This window comes from Pangasianodon hypophthalmus, chromosome 7 (assembly GCF_027358585.1).
Source record: "Pangasianodon hypophthalmus isolate fPanHyp1 chromosome 7, fPanHyp1.pri, whole genome shotgun sequence".
NCBI lineage: Eukaryota > Metazoa > Chordata > Actinopteri > Siluriformes > Pangasiidae > Pangasianodon > Pangasianodon hypophthalmus.
This window is the reverse complement of record NC_069716.1, coordinates 4,713,348-4,737,338: the sequence shown is the minus strand read 5'-3', so window position 1 is coordinate 4,737,338 and position 23,991 is coordinate 4,713,348. Positions and strand designations below refer to the sequence as shown.

The 23,991-nt window shown below is 36.7% G+C and overlaps 1 protein-coding gene across 1 annotated transcript in view; it reads right to left on the bottom strand.

The window, feature by feature from the left end:
* Positions 1-1,057: 1,057 nt before the first annotated feature.
* Positions 1,058-23,991, bottom strand: part of rxfp1 (relaxin family peptide receptor 1) — a gene marked incomplete at its 5' end in the record, with an annotated part of 41,778 nt that continues 18,844 nt past the window's right edge. The window contains 14 exons of the mRNA XM_053235598.1: positions 1,058-4,602; positions 5,252-5,470; positions 7,070-7,480; positions 9,771-10,000; positions 13,590-13,661; positions 15,095-15,166; positions 15,351-15,422; positions 16,798-16,869; positions 17,509-17,580; positions 18,450-18,518; positions 18,682-18,753; positions 19,098-19,169; positions 20,357-20,428; positions 21,170-21,241. Of these exons, the coding sequence (XP_053091573.1) occupies positions 4,325-4,602; positions 5,252-5,470; positions 7,070-7,480; positions 9,771-10,000; positions 13,590-13,661; positions 15,095-15,166; positions 15,351-15,422; positions 16,798-16,869; positions 17,509-17,580; positions 18,450-18,518; positions 18,682-18,753; positions 19,098-19,169; positions 20,357-20,428; positions 21,170-21,241 (1,855 nt within the window). The remainder of the gene's footprint in view (positions 4,603-5,251; positions 5,471-7,069; positions 7,481-9,770; positions 10,001-13,589; positions 13,662-15,094; positions 15,167-15,350; positions 15,423-16,797; positions 16,870-17,508; positions 17,581-18,449; positions 18,519-18,681; positions 18,754-19,097; positions 19,170-20,356; positions 20,429-21,169; positions 21,242-23,991) is intronic.

The following is a 23,991-nucleotide window of genomic DNA, read 5'->3' as shown; positions in this document are numbered from 1 at the left end:
TGCACTTGTATGGCAGCCATTACTGAAAAACAGATTAAAAACAATGTGTAAATGTTACAGTGGTCAAGTTTTCTGTAAGGAGATGTTTAATTAACTTCTTTGAAAGAAGTCTCCTGTGTCAGCACTTTGTAACAGTCAGAGGTAAAGCTGTTGTAGAGCTGTTAACATTGCTTTAATAACTTTACAAGAAAGTAAAAAAGAGGCTGGCATGAGAACGACCATTTATAGCTGCTATAACATAAGTGAAACAAGAGCTAACTTGTTTTGTGGCCATTCTGCAACATTAAACGTAATTATAAATGGATAAAAGGTACTGAGTGTTGTACTTTTGTGATGTGATTATTGTTGGCAAATCGCTGTGATATAAGAGGAGTAAAAAGCTTTCGGATCCGGACATGATGTTTGTGGAAAACAATAAGCTTCAGGGTGGTAACAGTGACTCCACTTAGTATTGATTATTTTCCTAAAAAAGCATGTGCCCAAATGATTTATTCCTTACTTAAAAAAACAAACACATACTAATTTGCATGCATACCAACCAACTATTAGGCTTAGTTGCTCTTCATATATTTAAGTTACTATAAAAAAAACTGATTTAATGAAAAAAAATATGAATGAGGATGATGGGATTGGATTTTACATTATTTTGTCTATTTTGTTCTAAGTAAGATATCAACTAAAATATCAACAAACTTTTCAAATATTATTTTATATATTTTTTTCTACTTTTTCCACTGTTGACCTTAATTTATCCAAATTGTAGCTAAAGTTACTTACAGTGCTCCATGTGACTTTATCTAAATCTTTTATTTAATGGACAGTAATCAGGTCTGGATACGAAGGCCGTATAATCTTCTTAGACTTGTGTGACTTGCATTAGAGCATTTCAGTCATCTGTATAATCCTCTCTCATATAGCAAGGAGCTTTACATGTCAGTGCTGCTTCAATGGTGAAATTAAAATTGAGGCAAGCAAAAATGTCACAACACATCAGAAGGAAATTGCCACAAACTTGTTCATTTACATAAAACATTTATTTTTGCATCCAGAAAATCTGAGGTCACTTGAATGAACGTTTCTACACAATGTTCTCTAAAGAGACACACGGAGTCTCATTGTCTACTCCTTGACCATGCTAAAAGTGTGAAATATATTATGTGTTATGAATTCTGCACTTCATTATAAAATAAAATGAAAAGATCAACCAGAGTGGCACTAATGGTTTTTACCAATAATTATACCATGACATTTATACAAGAGACACGGTAATAGAGGGAAAAAAAAAGCCTTGCACAATTAAAGCATAATTGTTAAACATTAAAAGCTTTTGCATTAGTGAGCGCTGCAAAATAAACCACACCATTTGATTAAAATGCATTTTAGCATCTGTTACAACCTTGATATCTTATAATTTACTAACTAAATACTGTAATGGAAACAAATCCAATATAAGGTTTCTAATCACAGTGATCCCACGCTGAAATTGTTCACACTGAACACAAGTGATATGATATAAAACCCAAATCGTAAGAGCAGTGATAGAGAAAACCTAATCAGACATGTCACCAGTTAAGTGCATGAAACATTGCAGTAATGAATGGAGCTCTTCAGTTACTACATCAATATTTGACCTAATGACATTCTCAATTATTAAACGACACAAATTCAAATCAACAAAAATTCTTCAATACAGTAAATATAACAGTTTACAGTTTAGAGAAACAGACCCTGAATTCTGTTACACTGACAATGACATTGATTGGTGCTTGACGGAACAAAGGAACATCAATAGTTCATGATGATTGTGCAAATAAAATGTAGCACTTTACTATCATTTACTATCATTTGGGATGCATGTTGTTATAATTCAAAGCTGCATCACTAGCAAGTTGTTTTAAGACATCGTGATCAAAATCAAACCAATTTATTCATGGTAGTTAATGAATTATATGCTTAAAGATGAATAATGAAGTAAGCTAGGTCTTTAAGGGATACTTTCCACCTCTGGGTAAGGATATTAATGAGCAGAATGCATTAACAAGATGTCAGAACTTAATTATTACTATTATTAATGGCTATTAATATCTAACGCAGTCAGCTGTATGACTCAGTAAGCTTCATTAAATGTGTTAAGGCAGTGGCTGCTCACAGTTGGTGCAGAGCCCCACCATATATATCATATGTACAAGTATATTTTATATTATATTAAGTCCTCATTCACTCAACTCCATACATTTAAATTCTGTTGAAATACTTATGATAATCTTTGAGTGACCAATGACTTCAAAAAAATGTTGCTATTTGGCAGATGTTCCACTGATTTGCTCATCTTTCTAAATGTTGTGCAATCATAGCTCAGCACATTTACTGTCCTTTAGAGTTATTATTGTACCTAGTGGTCAAAACTGCAATAAGCACTAAAAGAGGCCCATTGAGACAGGCATCATGCTGCCCCATGTTTGCTCTATGCACATTTTCAGTGGAGGAGGAGCAGCGGACAGGACAGTTAATGACAGAGTTGACATGGTCATGGTTTTGTAAGCCAAATTTGAAATTTTATTGCAAATAATCTCCATACTTAGGGGAAATTAACACTTTTTAGCAAAATGTCTCCCAAAATTTTTTATACTTAGTTTATATTTTTTCAGATAGCCTTTAAGAATGCCTTTGACAAGAGAAGACCGTATTGAAATCATTCTCATGGCTGGATCGGGAAGCTGTCGCAAGCTTGTGATGGACTTTACTAGGAAACATGGCAAGCACATCACACACGACACTGTTGCCAAACTTATTAACAAATTCAAAAAGACTGGAAGTGTTGTGGACCAACCGATAAGTGGACGTCCACGAACAACCACTGACGAAGGCACAACTGACGTGGTTGTTAACTTAAACTTAAAATGGAATTTGTTTAGAAAGATTTCATAGTAAACACCTACAGTACTACAGGGATCTTAACATTTCCTTCTAAAAAAAAAAAATCCAGGTCTTTTCAAGTCGTTTTACTAGATTGATTTATTAAACCTTCCTGAGTTTCTATGTTCAGTTTTCTTTCATTTTAAAGGTCATTACCAGTGATGGCTAAACAATATATTCTACGGCTTATCAGCAACTCACCTTTATTATTATAAAACCATTAAAATTAAGCCTTTTAGTATGAGGTCTCATTGTTGGCATAAGCCTATAACACATACACACGGGAACACATTCTTTGTAAGACAGGCAGCTAGCAGTGTTTGTACTTTGTAATTGTTTTAAGAACATAATTATGCAGTGAATCTTCTGAATAGCAAACAGAAAAGCAATTAGCCAGATTGTTTGTTCAAGTCAAGGTACATAAAACATTCTCTTGTTTGTCCCATGGACTTTAATTGGACAACATTGACTTAGTGAATTTCTTTCCAGCTTCTCCAAAGGCATTTTGAAAGAAAAAAAAAAAACAACAATAAGTACTGAGAAAATAATTCACATCATTCATGTTTATTCTCAATTCTCTCCTTCTCAATCACTCATGATGATGTGTTATGGATGTGACAGCAAATTGGGCTTAAATAAACTGGACACCAAATGTAAGAGGTGTAATCACTTGACATGACTGGGTGCATGAATCTACAGTCTGGGCTAGAAAAATCAGCCCCAGCCTCTATTTCATATGTGCAATTTTTCTTACACCCATTGGTGGTGCTGTTTTTCTTGGTTGCACAAAAGTAAAATAAAATCCACTTCAAGCTATTTTTTGATGATGTGGATGGGAAAAAGAACCTTATTTTTATTTATAAGAAATAGGAAGGACAAAAACCCCACTACACAATCATGTGAATTCTCACTACAGAAATGGACTAAATGGCGATATTCATCACAAAGTTAGCAATATTCAGCACAAAATAAGCAATATTCAGGACACAAGGCATATTTTGAACACTATTATTAAGCAACAAAATTGAACAGGAACAGGAACTTCTTCCATTTTTCTGTAATCTCTGCCAAGCTTGCTTGACTTTGAAGTTCATAGGAGGCAAGTGCAAGCAGGTATTACGTTGGGAAAGTAGAACCTGGGAGACCGTAGATCCAATACTGTGGAAACATCGTACATGACGCTGCATAAAACTGAGGAAGGCTCGATTTCATTCTCCGAGTCACCCACACTTCCATAGGAAATGAATGGAGGCCTGCTGCTCTGTCACTCGGTAGTATGAATATATAATAATGGATGTATGCGTTAATAAACACACAAACACATGTGTTTGTCCAGGAATGGGCCCAAGGCTGAGCAGGATCCCTGCGTAACATCTTGTGTGCCGTTTCGCTTGTCCATAGGTAGCAGCTAGGAAGTCCTTGAGGTGCAGGACATCTCAGAGGGATGTGCCAGGTACTCTGGAGACACTACATTCTGGCTGTTTTCATGAAGAGGCCACATTTCCTGCCAGGTAAAGGAAGGATGATGGGCCGGGTGGCTGCTGAGCAATGGCCGCCGCTGCCTGTAGTTGGTCCAGACCTGCAGCAGGGTCTCCTTGAAGGGCCTTGTGGTCAGAGTGTAGAGAATGGGATTTAGAGCACTGTTTATGGGCAGGATGAAGATAACCACCCATGAGCTGATGGTTCCTGTGTGAGGAAATGAAAGAACGCTTTATGGGCATTAAAGGAGTTGCATTTATTATGTCTAAACTAGAGATGCATCGATATTGATACTGCTACCATTCTGATCCCGTGCTAATTTACCTGTACTCATAAAAAGTCCAACCAACATAAACAGAGTCAAACAAAATGTTCCACAATGTCCCTTATTGATTAATAGTAAGTAAGTTACTTATTCCAGTATCTGTATTGGTACAGAAGTACCAAAAATCATGTACTTGTACTTGGTCTAAAAAAAGGTATTGACGCATCCCCAATCTAAATGTATTCACTTGGCAGTCCACTTACAAGTGAGTCACAATTCAATCCAATCCAATCTAATCTAATCATCTCTAAGGGCCCAACAGTGGCTCTTGGTCACATATTGGAATGAACCCATAAGCATCTAGTCATTAGCAGGACTGATTAACCACTGCCACTTGCACTATATATCTTGTCTTATTCAAGAGGTGACCACATATTTATTATTCAGAACATCAATTATTGAGAGAAATTGCACAAAAGCAAGCACTTGCAGCTAAGCTGTTTTGTGATCAGATGCAGGAGACATTTTCATCTCAAGCCCATGTATCTACACTCAAAGACAAATAGATAAATCCTGGGGGAAAGCACTTACCTGGGATTTCAACCTCCATGAGTGATAAGATCTTGAGGATGAAAATTGGTATCCAGCACAGGGAATCAGTGATGACGATGGAGAAGAAGCGTTTGGCCACGGTTAACTCTTTCTTGATGTGGTTGCTGTATTTGGTTGTTTGAGTCCCTGTTCTCTGGATGTTGTAAAACATGCTTCCGTAAGACAACACAATGATGAGGAATGCCACGAGGTTCAGGCCTATAGACAAGCAAATCGAAGACTGAATTTAAACAAAAATACAAATGACTAAATATATACTTTCCAGCTCATCATTGTCAAAGTCCAACAGATTAAAAAATCCAACACATTAAAGTATCAATGCTGGGCTGAGAAATAGTCCACCAATCACAAATCTCCAGCCATTAGAGGTAGAAACTAATAAAGTGCTATCAAAATTAGCACGAGGAACAAGGAAGACCAGGAAGCAAGGAAGTAAACACAAGGCTTACAGATATAAAACAAAAATTGACATTTTCTGAAGAAAATGTGAGTGATGCTTGCCCGTGCAAAATTCAACACCAACATGCAGCTGCACATGCTGGTCAGTAGGGGGAAGCTACATGTGTGTATGCGTTTGTTGTAGCATAACTACAGATAGTAAATCTAAACAGTGTTTAGTCTTTTGCTGATCTAGACTCATTTTATGTCAGTGTGTATTGCGAATCCTGAAGGAAAATTCCACATGACGTGTACGCGGGATCAATTCCCAAATGGGATTTCCTGATTCTCCGCACCAAGCTGAACACTTGGACACATCATTCTTGTCTGTGTTACTGATAGTGTGGGAGTTAGGAGGGGTCCAAAATTTCCCATTATTGTCTACGGGGCCAGAATAATGCCATTTTCCAGACATTTCCAGCAAAAATTCCAAAACGCGATGCATGGTCTACTCTCTAAGACTCCCTAAAACATGCAAATTTTTTGTCGGTTGTTTGAACATCGTAAGTCTGATCTCTTATAAAAGTCATAGCACACCTCTCCTCAATAAGCCGATCGATTTGAGCCCTCATTCATGTCCGTAGTACAATAATAATAATAATAATAATAATAATAATAATAATAATAATAGTATGTGAGATAACAATAGCGATGCTTCGCTACACAAGCACCACTAATAATCGATTTGATGGATATCTCAAGTAGACATCATTGAGATCCTTATGAACATTTTTACTCGGGTGAATTGGACAGAGATATAGTCCACCATACGTCTTCCAGAGTAAAACAGATAAAGCCAGTGCAGAGATGATGACACTCCATGTATCAGTTAAGAGTCGTCTCCTCAAGGCTCAATCTCACCTCTATCACGCCAAATAAATTGAGGTCTTACCAACACAAATAGCTTATGAACACCTTGTTGACCTGCAATAATCTTAGAAACACCTTTTTCATAGTGTAAAAAAGTGGCTTATGAAACATTTGAAATAAACCATGAAAACAGATTAAAAACAAGTGGCCTGATTAAGCAAGGAACAGAATATCCACCTCTGACTGGTACAAAGCACTGACACTGGAGACTCCTTCCTCAGAAGAAAAGTTCACCATGTCAACTATGATATGTTTTTTTATTTGTTAAATAATCTTGTTTATGTTAGTTTATGTCTGTGTTTATGTTAGGGAGTCAGGCTTACTATGTTAAACTTTTATTTAGGTTTTTTTTTTCTGGTAGGTTGTTCAGACTCTCATAGAAAGAGGAAGAGTTATTTTTTATGGGTTTTTCAGGGGCATGATCTTTCCCAAAAATTTTTGAATCAAACTTTTGTTGTCTTGAACTTTTTTTCATGGATAAAGACTCACCCAGAAAGATGACGATGGAGTAGATCTGAGCTCCTGCAGTCTCTGGCTGCTCAGAGTGTAGAGGAAAACAAACCCCATTGGTCCCGTAGAAATTCCTGAACTCCCCTTTACACACCAGAGGCAAGAAAGCAATGACAAAGCCCAGGATCCAGATGGCCACCAGGATGGTGACAGTGCGCCTGCGCCCGGGCGTCAGGTAGCGGAATGGGTAGACGATGCAGATGTACTTCTCCAATGTGAGGTAGGTGAGGAGCAGAACAGAGACCTCGGTGGACAGCATGGCCAGGGAGCCTACCACCTGACAGGGCAAGCTGTCCATCCAGGCCTGTGCGTGGCGGTTATACTCGCCGCGAAACTTCAGGTCATACGCCCCGATCACAAACAGGTAGACTCCCATCAAACCATCAGCACCTGCCCAGGAACGCAGAGGGTTTGGCTCTATCAGTATTTCAGTTGCATTCCACAACACTCTATTTTACACAACACATAAGAATTATGAATATATTTACACTGACCATCAAAAGCATGTTTCTCTTTTAAATTTGACTAAGGGTTGATTTTGAGTCTGTAATGAAATTACCAGAAGTAAAAAAGAGAGAGAAATAGAGAGACAATATTTATTAGCACTGTTTAATTGATAGAAAGGGACAGGGATGCAAAAACAGAGAGAAAAGGAGAGAGATAGGAAGAAGAGAGAGAGAGAGAGAGAGAGAAAGTGATGGGGAGAGATTGAGGGAGAGAGAGATACAGAGAGACGAAATGTAAAAGAGATGGAGGGAGAAAGAAGGAGACAGAGAGAGATATAGAGACAGCAGGAGTGACTGGTAGAGAGAGAGAGACTGAGAAAGAAAGAGAGAGAATGAGGGAGATGGAGGAATAAACAGACAGAGAGACTTTTAAAAGCCCCCTTTATTCTGTCAATCAAATATTAAAGAAACCATTGAAACCATTAATATATATATTTTGCGACATCCGAAACACAAATGATTGAAAAAAAAAAACAGCAAAGAAGAAAAAACTCTGTAGTGACCTAAAGAATAAACACAATTAGAAATTCAAAACTAAGCTACCATTTTTCCTTATCAACTGTACATAATACTCCATTTATCCCCCAAATACACATAAACACCGGCAGCTTCACCACCAAAGCATAGTATTCATGCGCAACTCTGAGCCCTTTAGAAAGACATCACCTAGGCCCATTTGCATTTTAATTCAGTTTGATCTGCCTTTCAAAGCAGTTCCTGGACACTCAGGCATACTGACAGCCAAGTTTTCCCAGTAAGACATCATGTTAAAACCCTCGATAAAAGCATTAATGAGGTTTGTAAGTAAGTAACAGCTACTCAATTGTGCTTGATTTTCAAGCTGCCAATCTCCACCCTTCTTGATTTCTGAGCTGCCATTCTTCTCGATCCCTGGGACATGTCTGACCAAGCTTGAATCTAACACACCGCTTGGAAGACTCTCACTTATATAGACAAGCCCATGCCTGCATGTCAGCCTTCAAACCATGTATGCAGAAAAATCAATTACTGCTTTCGGAGCATGATGTAGACATCAAAGTGAAGACTGTTGGGAATTGCTTTACACTCCAGCAAACCTCCTGATCAAATCTGAACCTGCCTCATCCAGCAGCTCTCTCTCTCTCTCTCTCTCTCTCTCTCTCTCTGGCATACAGATGACCGGACCACAGCTGAAACTTTGATATCCTGATATTTAGAACATATCAAAGAGATGTAACCAAACAGCAATTTTTCATTTCACGGTCAATCAGGCTGAGCACAAGAAATGGGGCAGAGAGAGCTGAAAGAATGATGAATAATAGAGACTTTTTTCATCGAAAAGTGGCCAATCCAAAATTGTATAAGTATAAAAATGGGCAAAATAGCTGATGAGAGGAAACATGATTCATTTCTGAAGCAAAAACTACAAGGCAAAGTGTGTCAGCGGGAGAAAGCCTGAAGTCCAAGCTGAGATGTAGGACATTTATGTAAACCCCCAGGTTTTCAACCAGATTGTATCAGAAGAGAGAAAAAAATACACTCAAATACAGTTTAGAGCTTCAGAACTACAAAACCAAATTGAGATACATAGTGATAAAGGTGCTCAATATCTCCTTTCTGGGAAAAAAAAACTGTCACATCCTGAATCTCATCAAAATCCGCCCAGTCTTGGCATTACCTCGCTCTGAATAACCATACTTTTAATCAGCTGTGGCTCATCTAGGACTCTTGCATCGCAAAATCTTGCTATTGTTTTTCATTGTTGATTACCTTTGCTTTAAGTAAATCGACTTCTGTTATTTGTCTGCCCTGCACTACCAATGTGTTTAACCTGTGCCTGTTCACTATTAAAATTTTTCAAACAGCATGCATTAGCTCTTTTTCAATACAGTTACTATATCGTCCTCTGAAGCTATATTGTCTGAATTGTGTCACAGTAATCAAAAATTTGTTTTCCTGCTTGAAATTGGTGTTCGAAAGTACACACACACATGGAAATGCAGACAGCCAAACAGATTGCAACCCTCAAGATTCTGAAGCTTGCGGCCAGAAAGGTGAAGCCATGGGTGGAATATCTGAGGTTAAGGCTAGTTTACCATGAACGAGAATTTCAATATGTTTCAAAATGGAGCCAGATTTTGCAAATAGTGCGTGAAAATGCCTACGGTACAGAAATGAAAGACTGAAAGACTTACAGCAAAGGGAAATGATGCACATAGCATGGAGCTTGTTCTCCGAGCGGATGTACGAGCGCATGCAGATGACGAAGATGTTGCCAAAGCAGGTGGTGGCAGAGACGACCCAGACAAAGACGCGCAGCACGATGTTGGCCAGCAGGTTCTCAAAAGATGAGATGCCATCGGTGTTGGGCTTGCAGCTGCGTACGTGAGGAGCGTAGCCACAATACTGGAACTTTTTAAAATAGCTGTGTTCAGGAAAAGAGAAACAAGCACACTGGATCAGAGTGATAGATGACATTTTGCCAAATCAGTTACTCATTTTACTTCTGTCGGGAAGTGTGATGCATGACTAGTTCTAATTGATGCATGACTATGTGTGCAGACACAACAGCTACTGGAGCAGCATTGTTCACGTAGGGCTGTATTCAGAGTTGGTGACTTAAGTCCAGAAGTTACGTCAATATTTATGTGGAGAACGCTAAGGTGCTCCCTAATGTATAGTACGTATAACCAATAATGCATTTCGACATATGAGAAAAATAGGTTGTGATTTTGAGAAAACAACTTTTGTTATCTTAAAATAACACATGGCCTTTCTGGACTTCTGTAATAACCCCAGCCTAACGCGCTTCACTTTTTATCGTGAGATTTATCAACACTACTGGTGCCTAGAGGACTGATTTTGTGCACTGCTTAAAAAAAGTCTTTATAATCTAACTTTAGAGAGCTAAGCCAAGAGCTGCAAATGATTAAATCCAACGATACAAAACTTTCAAGCTGCAGTTTAAGGAAATTCAAATATCAAACCAATGACACATCAAGCTGCAGTTCTGACGTGCCCAGAATCAGAAATGAAAATCTATGATTTAACTAACCTAGCTGCTGACTGCTGACATGAGAAAGAGTTCAGACCTTGTGTCATCACCAGTCAGTCTTAAATGCCTTATTGTCTGTGAGTTGAAGGGTTAAGAACTGTGTACATATAAATAAATGACACTTGTAACTGCAATCCACCACTGGAGCTGTCCAATAAAATAACCGAGAGGTCCACGTTAGAGAAAAGCTTAAAACCTTGAACTATCATAAGGCTGGTATAACAATGATATTGAAAAAATCTTCCAAATGTATAAACTAGTTACAGCTTCCTCAATGTTAAAGGTGCAATAGGTAAGATTAGTCTTTTTTTTTTTTCAAGATTAGGTGTCTAATGGTTGGGTGGGTTTGACCTTTAAATGATTCCCAATCATGTTTACAAAGCTCCGCCCCCAGAATTTTTAGTGGCCTGTAGAGTATAGTGTCTATAAATGACTGACAGGAGGCGTGTCCAAACACAAACAAGCTTTCCGGGCCAGAAGTCAGGGTTATCTCAGCAACTTAATACGCTTTTACTAAGGCTACGGCTTAATCATGTTCTATATATCGTCCATGTTATTTGTACAAGTAAGGGAAAAAATTGACTGTTGCACTTTTAAGTAATTTCAGCTTTATAATTTCATTTCTCATTTAAGAATAGCCCTTGTAGATAGGATCTTTCTAAAGATGCTTTAAAAGTGTTTTGTAAAAGACTCAAGTATGACATATTCTGATATGATGTGTTTGCACGCTGTAGCCATAGTTAAAACTAAAAGGGGTAAGGAGCTAAGCATTAAGAATAATGAGCCTGCTATTACAGAAATCCAGGATGAGTTTAACATTTACTTTAAGGCTTGGCTTAGAGAAACACAGGCAAGGTCAGAGAATAATTAGACAGTATCTTTGCATAATAGATGATGACATTGGATGCCATTAAACCACTCCCATCAAGACAGAAATGTTTCATCATAAGATCAAGGTGATAGTCAGAGGAACTTTGTACTGATTAGCAGTGATGTTTGCATCTAAGACAGAGGTGTCAAATGCAAATTCTGCATGGGCCATATCAGCATTTTTGTGAGCCTTTGAAGAGCCGTAATGTAAGGTTGTTCATTTTATAGCATATTATCTATTCTGTCGATCATCACCAATAACTGAATGTAGAATAGGATGTTTTTTTAGGAAAAAGAGGAGCATATATATTTATCGAGCATATATATTTATACCAAACATAAAAAACATTAAGAAAGACATTTAAAAAGAACTCACACAGGATTATATCATCTCTACTAAAAATGTGCATGTCTTCCATCTGTCTCATCTTTGTCTCTTGAACTTTTCTATTTTCAAAATAAGTCTCTGCAGTATGCAATTCATTTGGAGTCAATCACTGACAGAGAAGCAGATCTGATGTGAATTGTAGATAATATGAAAATTTAGTAGTAGGTACTATAAGGCTGTTTTTAATATTATATTTTGCACATTAGTGTGGGCCAAATGAAATGAAGCAATGGCCCAAGTTTGGACAAATAGAGCCAAATCATGCCAGCAACATGGCCCTATTTTGCTGGAATGTTCTTCCTTTAATGTGTCACCTGTCTGTATGTATACAGTATGAATCATGTACAGTATACAGATGTGTATCTACTATAAGAGGTTTAGCTTCCTTTGCTTAACCAACTCTATGCAGATCTTCCTGATAAAGTAATGTTCAGTTGCAGATAAATTATTATTTTCAGAATCATCTGAAGTAAAATAACCACAGTTTGTGGCATATCTGACTACTGAATAAAGAAATCCTTCCTCTAGAGTGTGCTGATTTTAAGTATTATCAGTATGTTCAGGCTTTCAGTAATTCATTTCGACATAGGTTTACAAAGTACCAGATTTCACGCCAATTGTACTTTGTCCTCTGGATTTTCTAAAAATAAAATGGATTGATAGAGCAATCAGGAGCCTGTTTGGTATAGGACAAATGGCTCTTCTTTTCCGTTTGACTGTTTTCATGGTGATATAACGCTGCCACGTAAGATGAGTGGAGCAATCATGACAGGGAGGCGATGGTAGAAAAAGGCTTTAAATAAACCAGTCAAAGACTTAATGGCTTAAGTATCCCCTCAGGTAAAAGTATCTGATATTAGATGAACTTAAAGGTGCAATAGTCGATATTGTTTTCTTATTAATAATGCCAATAAGTTGAGAAAATATGTAGAACATGATAAAAAATGATGGTTTAAGCCACAACCTCAGGAGAGAAGTATTACCTGGCTGAGAAAACCTCTTCATAAAACGGCTTTACGGTCCGGAAAGCATGTTTGTATTTACATGGCTATCCTGTCAGTCATTTTATAGACACTCCCTCAAACTCCACTCTGCACCCTGCTAATATCTTATAAGCTCAGTGCTCATAAGAGCTTATTATGCAGAAAAAAAGACAGTGACTGCATTCACTGCATTATAAAGCATTATGAGCTGGATTTTGCATGTTTATAGTGTTACATTGTGCGCTTGAAGAGTAAAAAAATCATTTAATTACATTAATTAGCACCACTTTCTTAACTGATAGAGACCTAATCCTGACAAATTTTGAGAAATCTTACCTAATGCACCTTTAAGCCTCAACAGCCTCGACTTCAGTATATAAAAAAGAGAAAAGCATGGGAACATCTTCAGGACAGAGGAGTTTGCACTTTTTTGGTTACTCTGTAACATGACATAAAACACTTTTTGCTTTTTTTTCTAAGAGAACTCACAAAACACCACGAAACAAGCAAATATCCTGCATCATCGCAATTTTGCTGTACACTTTTAACAGACTGCGGAGAAGTACGATGCTGTTTACACACTGTTCTCAAGAAGAGATCACTGCTGGGATAAAATACCTTAGCCGGTAGAAGAGTGCTTTCAGAGCGGTGCGTAGCACAAGTTTGCAAAAACAAGTTAAATGAGTGACATTTGAAGAAGAAAAAAAGAAAGACTTGCATATGTGTGAGGTTTTTGAGAGGTTCAAACATCCTCCTGTGAATGTTCCCAATCTCAATGCCCTCGATGCTCCTGAAAGACAAACAGTTTCCTCTTAGCATTAGCATATTTCATATTTGCTTGAAAACACGACAATCTTTTTGGTCCTTTTAAAGAAATCTTTGATGTGTGAAATGAAAACAGATGGCCTCCTTGTGAAAGGACAGTGCAGTCAGTGTGATATAGCGCGGCACCATTACTAAAACTATGAGCTTGGCTTTTTTTTTTTTTCTTTTTTGCTCTGGTTTCATCTGAATGCTTGTAGCTGATAACAAGTACACCAAGTGAAAGCGTGATAATGAATGTTCCTCTGAGCCCCACAGTGAGATGAAGATAAAAATGGTGCTTTAGTTGCTCCTGAAAGCTTGCTTTTGTTACAAAAATGCTTTGGGCTTCACAGGCTGCTCGTTATATAGTGACAAACAGCCACCCACGTTGTTCAAACAGCTTACAATACCCATTTTTGCTCTATGGATGAATCTTTTACAGGTGCTACTCTGTGTTTTATTTCAGTGTTCAGAGTTCCATAACAACCCAAATAGGTTTACTACTATCTTGCCACTTGAGGTGGAAAAATTTTTTTTGGCCACTGCTACTCCTGAAGATTAATAGAAGATATTACCAACAAACACAACATGAATAACGCTTTGGAAAAGTCTCTAAAAACATAGTTGCTCTGGCTCATATGGGTCACCTATTGATTCAGACATACTGTTTTCACTGAAAGCTCAGTTCAAGGAAAAAGGAAATCAATATGAAGAGTGCAGGCTGTTAGCCATTTTTGTCACAAATTCTCCCATTGTGAGCTCAAAGTTTTCTGTGAGCTCCAGATTTTCTTTTGTTTTGCTTCCATGTACTCAAACCCTGTCATGTAATTGATCTGTTATCCTGTTGTTTTCACCTGTTCTGTGTTTCACCTTGATTTTTTTGTCAGAGTTGTGTACATTGTGTCTTGTATATCCCTCATCTTGTTTTGCTTTTCATGTTCTTGTCTGTGCTCTGGGTTTCCTGATAATGGCTCGTGCCTTTTTAACCAATTTGCAATTATAAATTGTCTGCGAATAACTTTGTCTGGTTGTACCTTGGCCTCTGACAATTATTCTAGGATAGCACTAAATCAAGCCACCTCTGAGTATCATAAAAATCATCCTCTACACCGCCTTGTGTTAGAAGAATTATATGTGTGTTAGAAGGAATTATAACAATGAACCCCTGTCCACACACAGCTATTGATTATAATGTGAAATTCAATGTTTCTTAGTTAAATATTTCCAAAACCAGCTTGTAAAAATGGTTCATGTTATGATGAAGAAAGGGTTTAGCAGCATTAGCTATTCTTATTCATTTATTTGTATGCAATCCAGTATACTTCTGCTCATAAAATTTCTATGCACTTTGCTTGAGATCGGGTCAGAGAATGTGAAGTATTCACCTAATCAATGCCATAGACAATAAACTCGACTTACAATGACTTCAATTTGTGCAGTTTGTCAAAATGGTCCACTTGCAGCTCCTGAATTGGGTTGTATGAAATATTCCTGTTAAGTAAAAGGAAAGAAATCGGCTATTGCTTTAAAATGGCTGACATTTATCTCACAGCTTATGGTAGTTACAGTTCATGGGAATTGTAATTGAGAGCAGATCAGGCTGGTTGAAGGTTCAAGCAGTTTATAGTGATACGAATGAAAAGAAGGCAAGAGACTCAGGAAGCAAAGGACTTACAGCTGCAGCAAGTCTCCCAGATTTAGAAAAAGATCGGGTGAAATTTTCTCAATTCTGTTACTGGATAAGTCTCTGCAGAAAGAAGAAAAGACTGTAGAATTAACTTGACTTTAGATGCACTGACAAGAAATCTAATCAGATACAGCCAAACAAAATTATTGGCACCCTTCATGAAATTAAGCAAAAATGACTGTATAAAACGAAAACAGTATACACAATGATTCAAATTTGCCCTCATTCCATATTTGAATAATAATATAATAGTATTTTTTCTAAAAAAACAAAAAACAAAGGGCAACTTTATTAGTACATCTGCCAAACAGGAAATATCAAATACCACGGTCCATTTTTCAAAACATTTCCATTTCCTGCTCACAGCTCATATTTTCTGTAAAAGCAAATATGCCATAAATATTTGTATGCTGGAAATCTCCTCTGTCATCCATCATCATGGGGGAAACCAAAGAACTATTACCACAAAAGAGACTAACAGTGAAAGAGTCAAGGAAAGAAAGTAATGGACAGAAAATGACATAAGCGGTTAAAAGCGCAATTACATCTGGAAGAGGTAAAAAATTAGCAATAATTGAACCAATGAACATACTACCTCACTGCACCATGAGGAGGATGATAAAGGAGGTAAAGAAGTTTCAGAATTGAATACAGAATTATGCAATCATTTATGTTTGGAGCTGTTTTGTAGGTCTAGGGACTCTAGTGAAGATCAGTGGTATTTTGAATGCTGCCAAAAATCAAGCCATTTCTATGCAAACCCTGGTTGGCTCTGCCAGGAGGTTAAGACATGTAGATGGATTATTTCAGTAATAACCCCAAATAAATTCAAAAATGTTGCAGGATCAGTGGTTTCTAAACTTTTGGTCAGATTTAAACCATATTGAGAGTAGAAATCAGTTCACACTTGAAATGATCTGCACAGAAGACTGGTTTAAAATAATGGTTTAATGGTTTAAAACTTTTGAACCAAATCTTCAACCTTGTTAGACATTAAATTACATTAAAGGCTCAGTGTTGTTATTATCTCCAGAGGAGGCTTCATTAAATATTAATTGCAGGGTGCCAATAATTTTGGAAACAGCGCGTTTTTGCAGAAAAATTGTGTTACTTAAATCCCCATATATTTACGCTCATATGGGGATATTAATTTTTCACTCATTTTCATGATGTTTTGGAGTTGACTGTATCTTTGAAGTTCTACCCTCTTTGTAGAAGAACAAATCTCATTTCACACTTCAGTTGCCAAAAAAAATATTAATAATAACTGGGTCAAATTGTTCTGACTTTAGAACTGATGAGCAAATGGGACCAAGAGATTTCTTAATTTGGTTCTTTAAAAAAAACAGGTCATGCTTTAAACTCTGGAGAATATTTTGTGTTGATTATTTCTGCAAAACTGCATTGCAGGAGATCAAACTGACTCTGAACGTACAGCTCGCCCAGCTTGCGCAGCAGAAAGAACGCTTGTTCATGGATATGACTGATCCTGTTCCTCTGAAGGACTCTGGAGAGTGATAGAGAGAGAGAGAGAGAGAGAGAGAGAGAGGAGACAGATGCAGACAGGCAAACAAAGTAGAAAAAAGTGAGAGGGACAGAGAGAAGAAGAAAGACAAGAAAGACAAGTTTATTATTTTTCTATAAAAGCATCTCTGACAGTACCATGGTTTATATGAATGCATTCATTCTAATACATTATTGTTTCTATATGGATGCCAGACATGACTGGATTAAAAAGTAATTATTAATATGGTGAAGGTTTCTGTGAGGAGATTATTCAACATTTTTGGAAGGAGTCTCCAGTGTCAGAGCTTTGTAACAGTCAGAGATAAAGCTGTGACTTTAAGTCTTCTGGACTTTGTGGTTTCTTGGTAACATGAAAAGCTTTCCTTTTTTGTCTTATTATGTCTACAGACAAAAAAAAAGTTTATAGAGTTTATATCTCCTATAAATTAAGTGATAACAGGAACTAACTTGTTTTGTGGACGTTCCACGATATTCAATGTACCTATACATGAATAAATACATGTGACACTTAATTTTTTAATTAATAAAAATATTTAGAATGTTGTGGTATAAAAGGAATTTAAAAAAATTCAGGACATGCTCTTGGTATGGTATCACACCACCCCGTCATTGTACTTACAGCACGGTAAGCATGCTACAGGACCAGAATGTTCTATTGTCCACAATCTCCATCTGATTCCCTTCCATATCTCTGCAAACACACACACGCACAAATATGATTATTTTCATAGATTTGATTAGGTTATTAAAAGTTGTGAAGTCTGTAAATATTAAGACAAGTGCACTCATTTGAATGAATTTGCTTTATCATTAATATCCTAAAATCTTAAAAGTTTGTATCCCCCACAATTTATAAAAAGGAAGAAATGAATCAATTACTATTTTACAATTTATTTACACAATCAACAGAAATATAGTTATATAAATAATCAGTTACATTATGTTACATACAGAGAAAAGTTACATACATAGTTAAACACATATGTCAAGAGGAATGTGCATCAGTAATAATATTATAATTAAATCATTAATAATATATCATTAATAATAATAGTAGATGTAAGCATAAGCACTTGCATATAGTTTCCAGAAAAACCTTTTATAAACCCTTTGCTGGAAACTTTGTATACTAATTAATTACAATGAATGAATTTTTACTACCTCTACAATCTATATGAGTTTTCTCACTTGGGGTAATAAATATTATTATAGTTTATATCATTATTATTAGTTTTATATAGTTTATTTCTAATTGGTTTAGAAGGGTTTAGCAATGACTCCTTCACTAGGATTGACAGGCACAGGGAGGAGAGCCAAAGAGATAGAAACAGAGAACAAGTGCCAATTCAGTGCAAATTGATTTCAAAATGTTTCTATATAACAATGCACTACTGATAGAAATATCAGACGCGGGATTAATTCAGTTGCAATTGCCTTAATTTGTTTTAAATTGGTACATATCGACATGTATTGAAACCAATGCACCGAATCAAATTGGTAAATATTCACACGCCGAGTCTGCAGAATGCGTCAACAGTTATTTTACGACTTCAAACTTACAGCCAATTTAATCGTGGCATCTCCAGGCATATATCATCCACATTTGTCAGAGCGTTGTTCAAAAGAACCCTGCAACAAAGCAATACACACCACACAAACACACTTAAAGACATAATAGGTACTTTAACACATCACTGACAGACACATCCCTGTTTTTTTTTTTTTTTAAAAAATCCATTTAAAAAGTCTTTAGAGTGAAAAAAGCTGTAACAGTTAGAGGACAAAACCTCACAGCAGCACGAGGGAGCTCAAGCCTGAAAAGGTCAGAGAGGAAATGTGGTGGATTTTGTTGTTTTCCAGAATCCTGCAAATGAATAAAAATGCCAAGGAGCTCATTAATAAACATTAAAGTCTCAAAGAATAGCATGTGTTTTCAAGCACTGGCTCACTGAACGCTAATTGATGCATGAAGGCTATGGCCTCTAAAAGGATTTAATCAGCAGACATGTGATGGAATGGCTTTCAGAGCCAAATTCACTCATTCCTGTAGTGCAACGTGTACAAGATGATCAAGCATGATTATGATGAATGAGATGATAACACGTGATAACGCTAATGAAAAAGAGACAAGTTTCAATTCATGGCAACTTTATACCATCCTACTTACATGCTGGCATCAATCAGAAATATGCAAATTGAACTGCTTACAGCCATTCCAGTTTGTGCAGGTCCTGAAATACTCCCGGCATTAGGCTAGAGATTCGATTATGGCTCAAGTACCTAAGAAAAAAAAGAAGAAAGAATGGCTCTGAGTATAAGCCTTCAATCCTCAGATAAGCCTTTGACATATCTCAGCATCATTGATTCATCCTCAGAGAACTAGAGATAGAGTTTCTGATATTGAAATTATGTTTTTATTAGTAAGTAAGTAAGTTAATAAGTAAGTGAGATTTATTTATAAAGCATATTTAAAATCACACACATTGACCAAAGTACTATATATTGAATAAAAGAGAATAAGAAATAGTGAAGTCCAAAAGTCTGAGACCACACTGAAAATCTATGAATAAACACAGTTTTAGAATTTTGTTCAACGTTCCCGTCCTCGGAAACGTGTTCAGATGACACTCTGATGGATTCAGCTGATGGATTTGATTTGATGGATCATCATGTTTTACAAAAACATTCTTCCTGTCATCCAGAGATTGCAAGTTTGAATCTCATCTGTGGCCAGGAATCAAGAGAGCAAATTTTGGCTGTGCTCTCTAGGTGGGAGGGATGAAATACACTCTCTCTCCTGTCAATCACAGAGACACTAGCCAAGACCTCAGACATGAGCTCATGTATGAGGAAGAGGGAAGATAGCTCGTTCCTCAGAGTGTGTTATGCTACCTGGTGATGCAGCATGAGCAGCAGTTTATAAAGATGTGTTTGGCTGGCTTCACGTTTCTCCGAGGGGAGTAATGTGTTAGCTTTGACCCTCTCTGGTTGGTAGCAGTTGTATGATAGGGCAGAGCTGGCTGGTGAGTGGGAATTGGAACTGGCAGGTGAACAAAACTTTTGGAAAAATCCAAAAATAAAATTTTGCAACAAATGAGAATAAAAAAATGCCAGCATGTACAGGTAGGTTTTAAGATGAGACTCCAAAACTCCAAAATGGAGGAGGCGTATCTTATAGCTGGTTCCTAAGAGCATAAATAACAAATGATGGCAAAACATTCTTGAGTTGAAATCGTACTTTGGAACGGCCAACAGATTTTCTAAGAAAAAAACAACCTCCAGGATCTCTTTGCGCACTCGAAGGTGACATAAAAAGGGGTCAGACAATTAAAGATCTTTACAAACGTATAAAAGCACTTTAAATTAAACTCTTAAATGAACTGAAAGCCAATGGCATATTAAAGCAGACATGGTGAACCATTGCAGAGTAGAGGGAAATGTGTGATGGTTTAAAACTGAGCACTCACAGCCGTGTTAGGTTGTAAAGGCCTCGGAACGCGTAGGGTTCAACCACTTTAATGCGATTGTGCTGTAGATATCTAAAAGAATAGTTCAGATGTGTTAGTTGTTAGAGGTAATCGTAGATTTTCACAGCAAGATCAGCACCATTAAAGCAAAATATCCCTTTCCTGAATAAAATTCTATGTTGGAGATGTATAAGGAATAAAACATACGGAGCGTGCTGTTATAGAAAATAAAAAAAATCTCAAAAAAGAAATTCAAACTGTGAAGCATTTGTGAGACATTGTATACAGTTTGGTTCTTGTGTCTTTCAGGCTGTTTGTAACTACGCAAGCAGACACACAATCTAAAAGTAAACACACAATCTCATTTATCAATCTTATAGCAGCTTTTAGTTGGTGTAAATGTTTTCTTTACAAAGGTATTGCTGATATTCTCTGTACTCAAATCTTTCTATAGATAAATGCCAATCACCTGTTGATTATTAAGCACATTCATGGCACAGCTGATTTACAGCTAGTGATCCTACAAAACATCAAAACCCACAGAGTTTGAAAATGACAAAATGGCGACTAAACAGTAAAAGGATGTCTACGAAGTGTGGCTACATTTTCTAGTAATGCAGCTCAGCCATTGCAATGGCTACCACAAACACACACTAATTAATCCATAGGTTGCCATTACTTTTATCCCAATTGAATGGCGAAGCTTATTTGTCTTACTTTTTTTTTCAATTGCTTTTTTTTTAATTCTTAATATGAAATGATGTGATCATACTGAGACACAGTGAAATGAGAGAGGAAAATGCAGGTCCTTACAGCTTCTGGAGATTTTGGTACTTAATGAACATGTCAGCGTTCAGTTTCCTCAACCGGTTCCTTTGCAAAGACCTGGGGCGAGAGACACAGAGAGAGACAGGAGTGAGTGAATGAATGAGCGAGAGAGAGAGAGAGAGAGAGAGAGAGAGAGATGTAGTCAGCCAGTTCATGTTTCCTACTCAAGTCCTTCTCAACTTACACAACTACATAATGGAATCAGTATTTTTCTCGTTTCACCTGGAGACTGTTGTGTCTGATTAGTCCAGATGTGAAAAAAAAACAGTCATTTTCAGAGAAAACTGGTCGAATCCTAGCACTAAAATTAGTTATTAAAATCTCTGTATCTGAATTTGTGAACACTGAAAAAAAAAACTATTTGATTTGAGGTGCTTGATTTTTCTAAAACGTACATTTTGAAATGTGAATTTCTGAACTAGGGGTGTCTTTTTTTTTTTTTAACTAATCACGAACCTTCTCCACAGAAGCCTTAGAAAACACTGAAAGAAAAACAAAGAAATGCTGCACTCTCAACATAAATAAATGCTTTAAATGCATCATAGCACATGGTCTTTTTTTTGCCCCATAAGCTTCATATTTCACACCGCATGAAAGTAAAAACCTCCCACTTAAGTGACTTTTTTTTTGCTTTTTTTTTTTTTTTCTCAGTTACCTCCCTACTCTGAACACTGAAATAAAACTACTTTGGATTGCAAGGAGGTTAGAAGTCAACAGATTTTAACATTCAAATCTTTATGTCTCTTTTTTCTTTCTGAAGCTGATAGATTTAGAAATCTGTCTACATAGCCTGTAGAGCGCCATCACCTTACACATTATCCTGGAAAATCTGCTTGTTCAGACCCATCACCTTTGTCCAGTTCATTTTCAGTGAACAGATAGAGGGGCAGCTTCATTTAGACGTGACTGAGGACAGCTATATGACTTCATACTCAAATTCTCTGTTTGCTCACAAAATCCATTGCACTTAATAGCATGCTGTTGTTTTACCCCAAAGAGTGCAAATCATATTTCTCTGAAGGCTTGTGAGCATGCGAGGCAAAGTGACTGAGAGTGAACATGTAATCACACCGTGCATTTTCATTTAAAGCTTCAATGGCTCACTAATGAACAAAGCCAGATTGTCACAATAGGGGAAAAATTGGGCCTCAATTAAGTAATCAGCCTTTTTCAGGAGGCAATAGCACATTACATCAAGTGAAGTAGATTTATTATCAGGCCATCAAATTGCTTATATACAGCGTATCAAAATGGGGCAACAAAATGCAATAGAAACACAGTAATATAAGCATCACAGCCATAATGAAAGGAGAAAATAATATAAAAAATAAGAATATTTTGTTTTATACCACAGCATCATTGAAGGTGTTGATTCATTTTCTATAACAACACGGTTTGGATAATAGTTCTGACTGCAAATCACAGGTTTATATTATATTTTATAATAATGTAATTATTATAAAAATATATACAATTATATATATACATGTATATATACATAACAAAGATCCTGCAGTGAAGTTTTCTGTGAGGAGATGTTTCTTTTTCTTATTTGGCCGGAGTCTCCAGTGTCAGCACTTTACAGCTGCTATAACATAAGTGAGAACAGGAATGAACTCGTTTTCTAGACATTCAACAACATTAACTGTAACGATAAGTGGGTAATAAGCATCACAGGACATTTTTTTGATTAAAAAAATCTTAACTGTTGGCAAATTGCTGTGGAATAAGAGAAATTAAACACTTCAGCGCATGTTGTTTTAGGAAAATAATCAATTTTGCATTGGGGTGCATTACACCATTCCATGCCCCATGGTGTTTTATTCCTTATGTAAAGTACAGGTTTAAGTAGTGGTGTGTGAAACTGGTTCCAAAGCAGTTTTTCGTTCAATTCAGTTGTGTGTTGAAGAATCCAGACTGGCTCAGGGAAGCCAGTCATTTTATTGGATATGGAGTTTATGGGAAGGCTTTTACACTCAGCAGCAGCAACTGAGACCAAATGAGCATCAGAGGGATGGTTACTTTGTGTGCAGAATATCATTAACCTAATTTTGCATAATGAAGTTGTCTAATTTTCCACTGACTTTTGGGAATTTCATTCCCTGGCTGCCCTGCTGAAACATAAATAAATAAACACAGAAATGATTAGAAAATGCCAAAAATGTAAAGCCTGAGAGAACAGAGGTAAACAACATCCTGCTTTCGGATGCAAAACACAGCATCTGTAAACAGTTTTGTTGACACATTCGATTCCAATTACAGCACAAAATCAGTTTTTAAGTAAAAGAGGCATAATAAATGCCATAAATGCAATTTGGCTCTTTGAAGTGTGGTTTGTTAAATCCAGTAACTACATGACACACATTTGATCAGCTTACAGTTCTATAATTTTAGCCTAATGTTGTTCCTACATATTCCTCAGCAATGTGTTTGTTTTGTTGTCAATTTAATTGTTTTTTTATGTTTATACAGCATAGCAAAGTATATACTGTGTACTCACTTTAATAGGAATATCCTTACACCTGCTCTTTCATACAATTACTCAGTCAGCTAATCACTTGCCAGCAGTACAATGAATAAAGTCATCATCATCAGATACAGGTCAAGAGCTTCAGTTAATATTCACGTCAAACATCAGAATGGGGAAAAATGTGATCTCGGTGACTTTGACCATGGCATAATGGTGCCAAATGGGCTAAATTGAGTATTTCAGAAACTGCTGATCTCCCCGGATTTTCACACAAAACCGTCTATAGAGTTTACACAGAATGGTGCGAAAAACAAAAACCATCCAGTGCGTGTTAAGT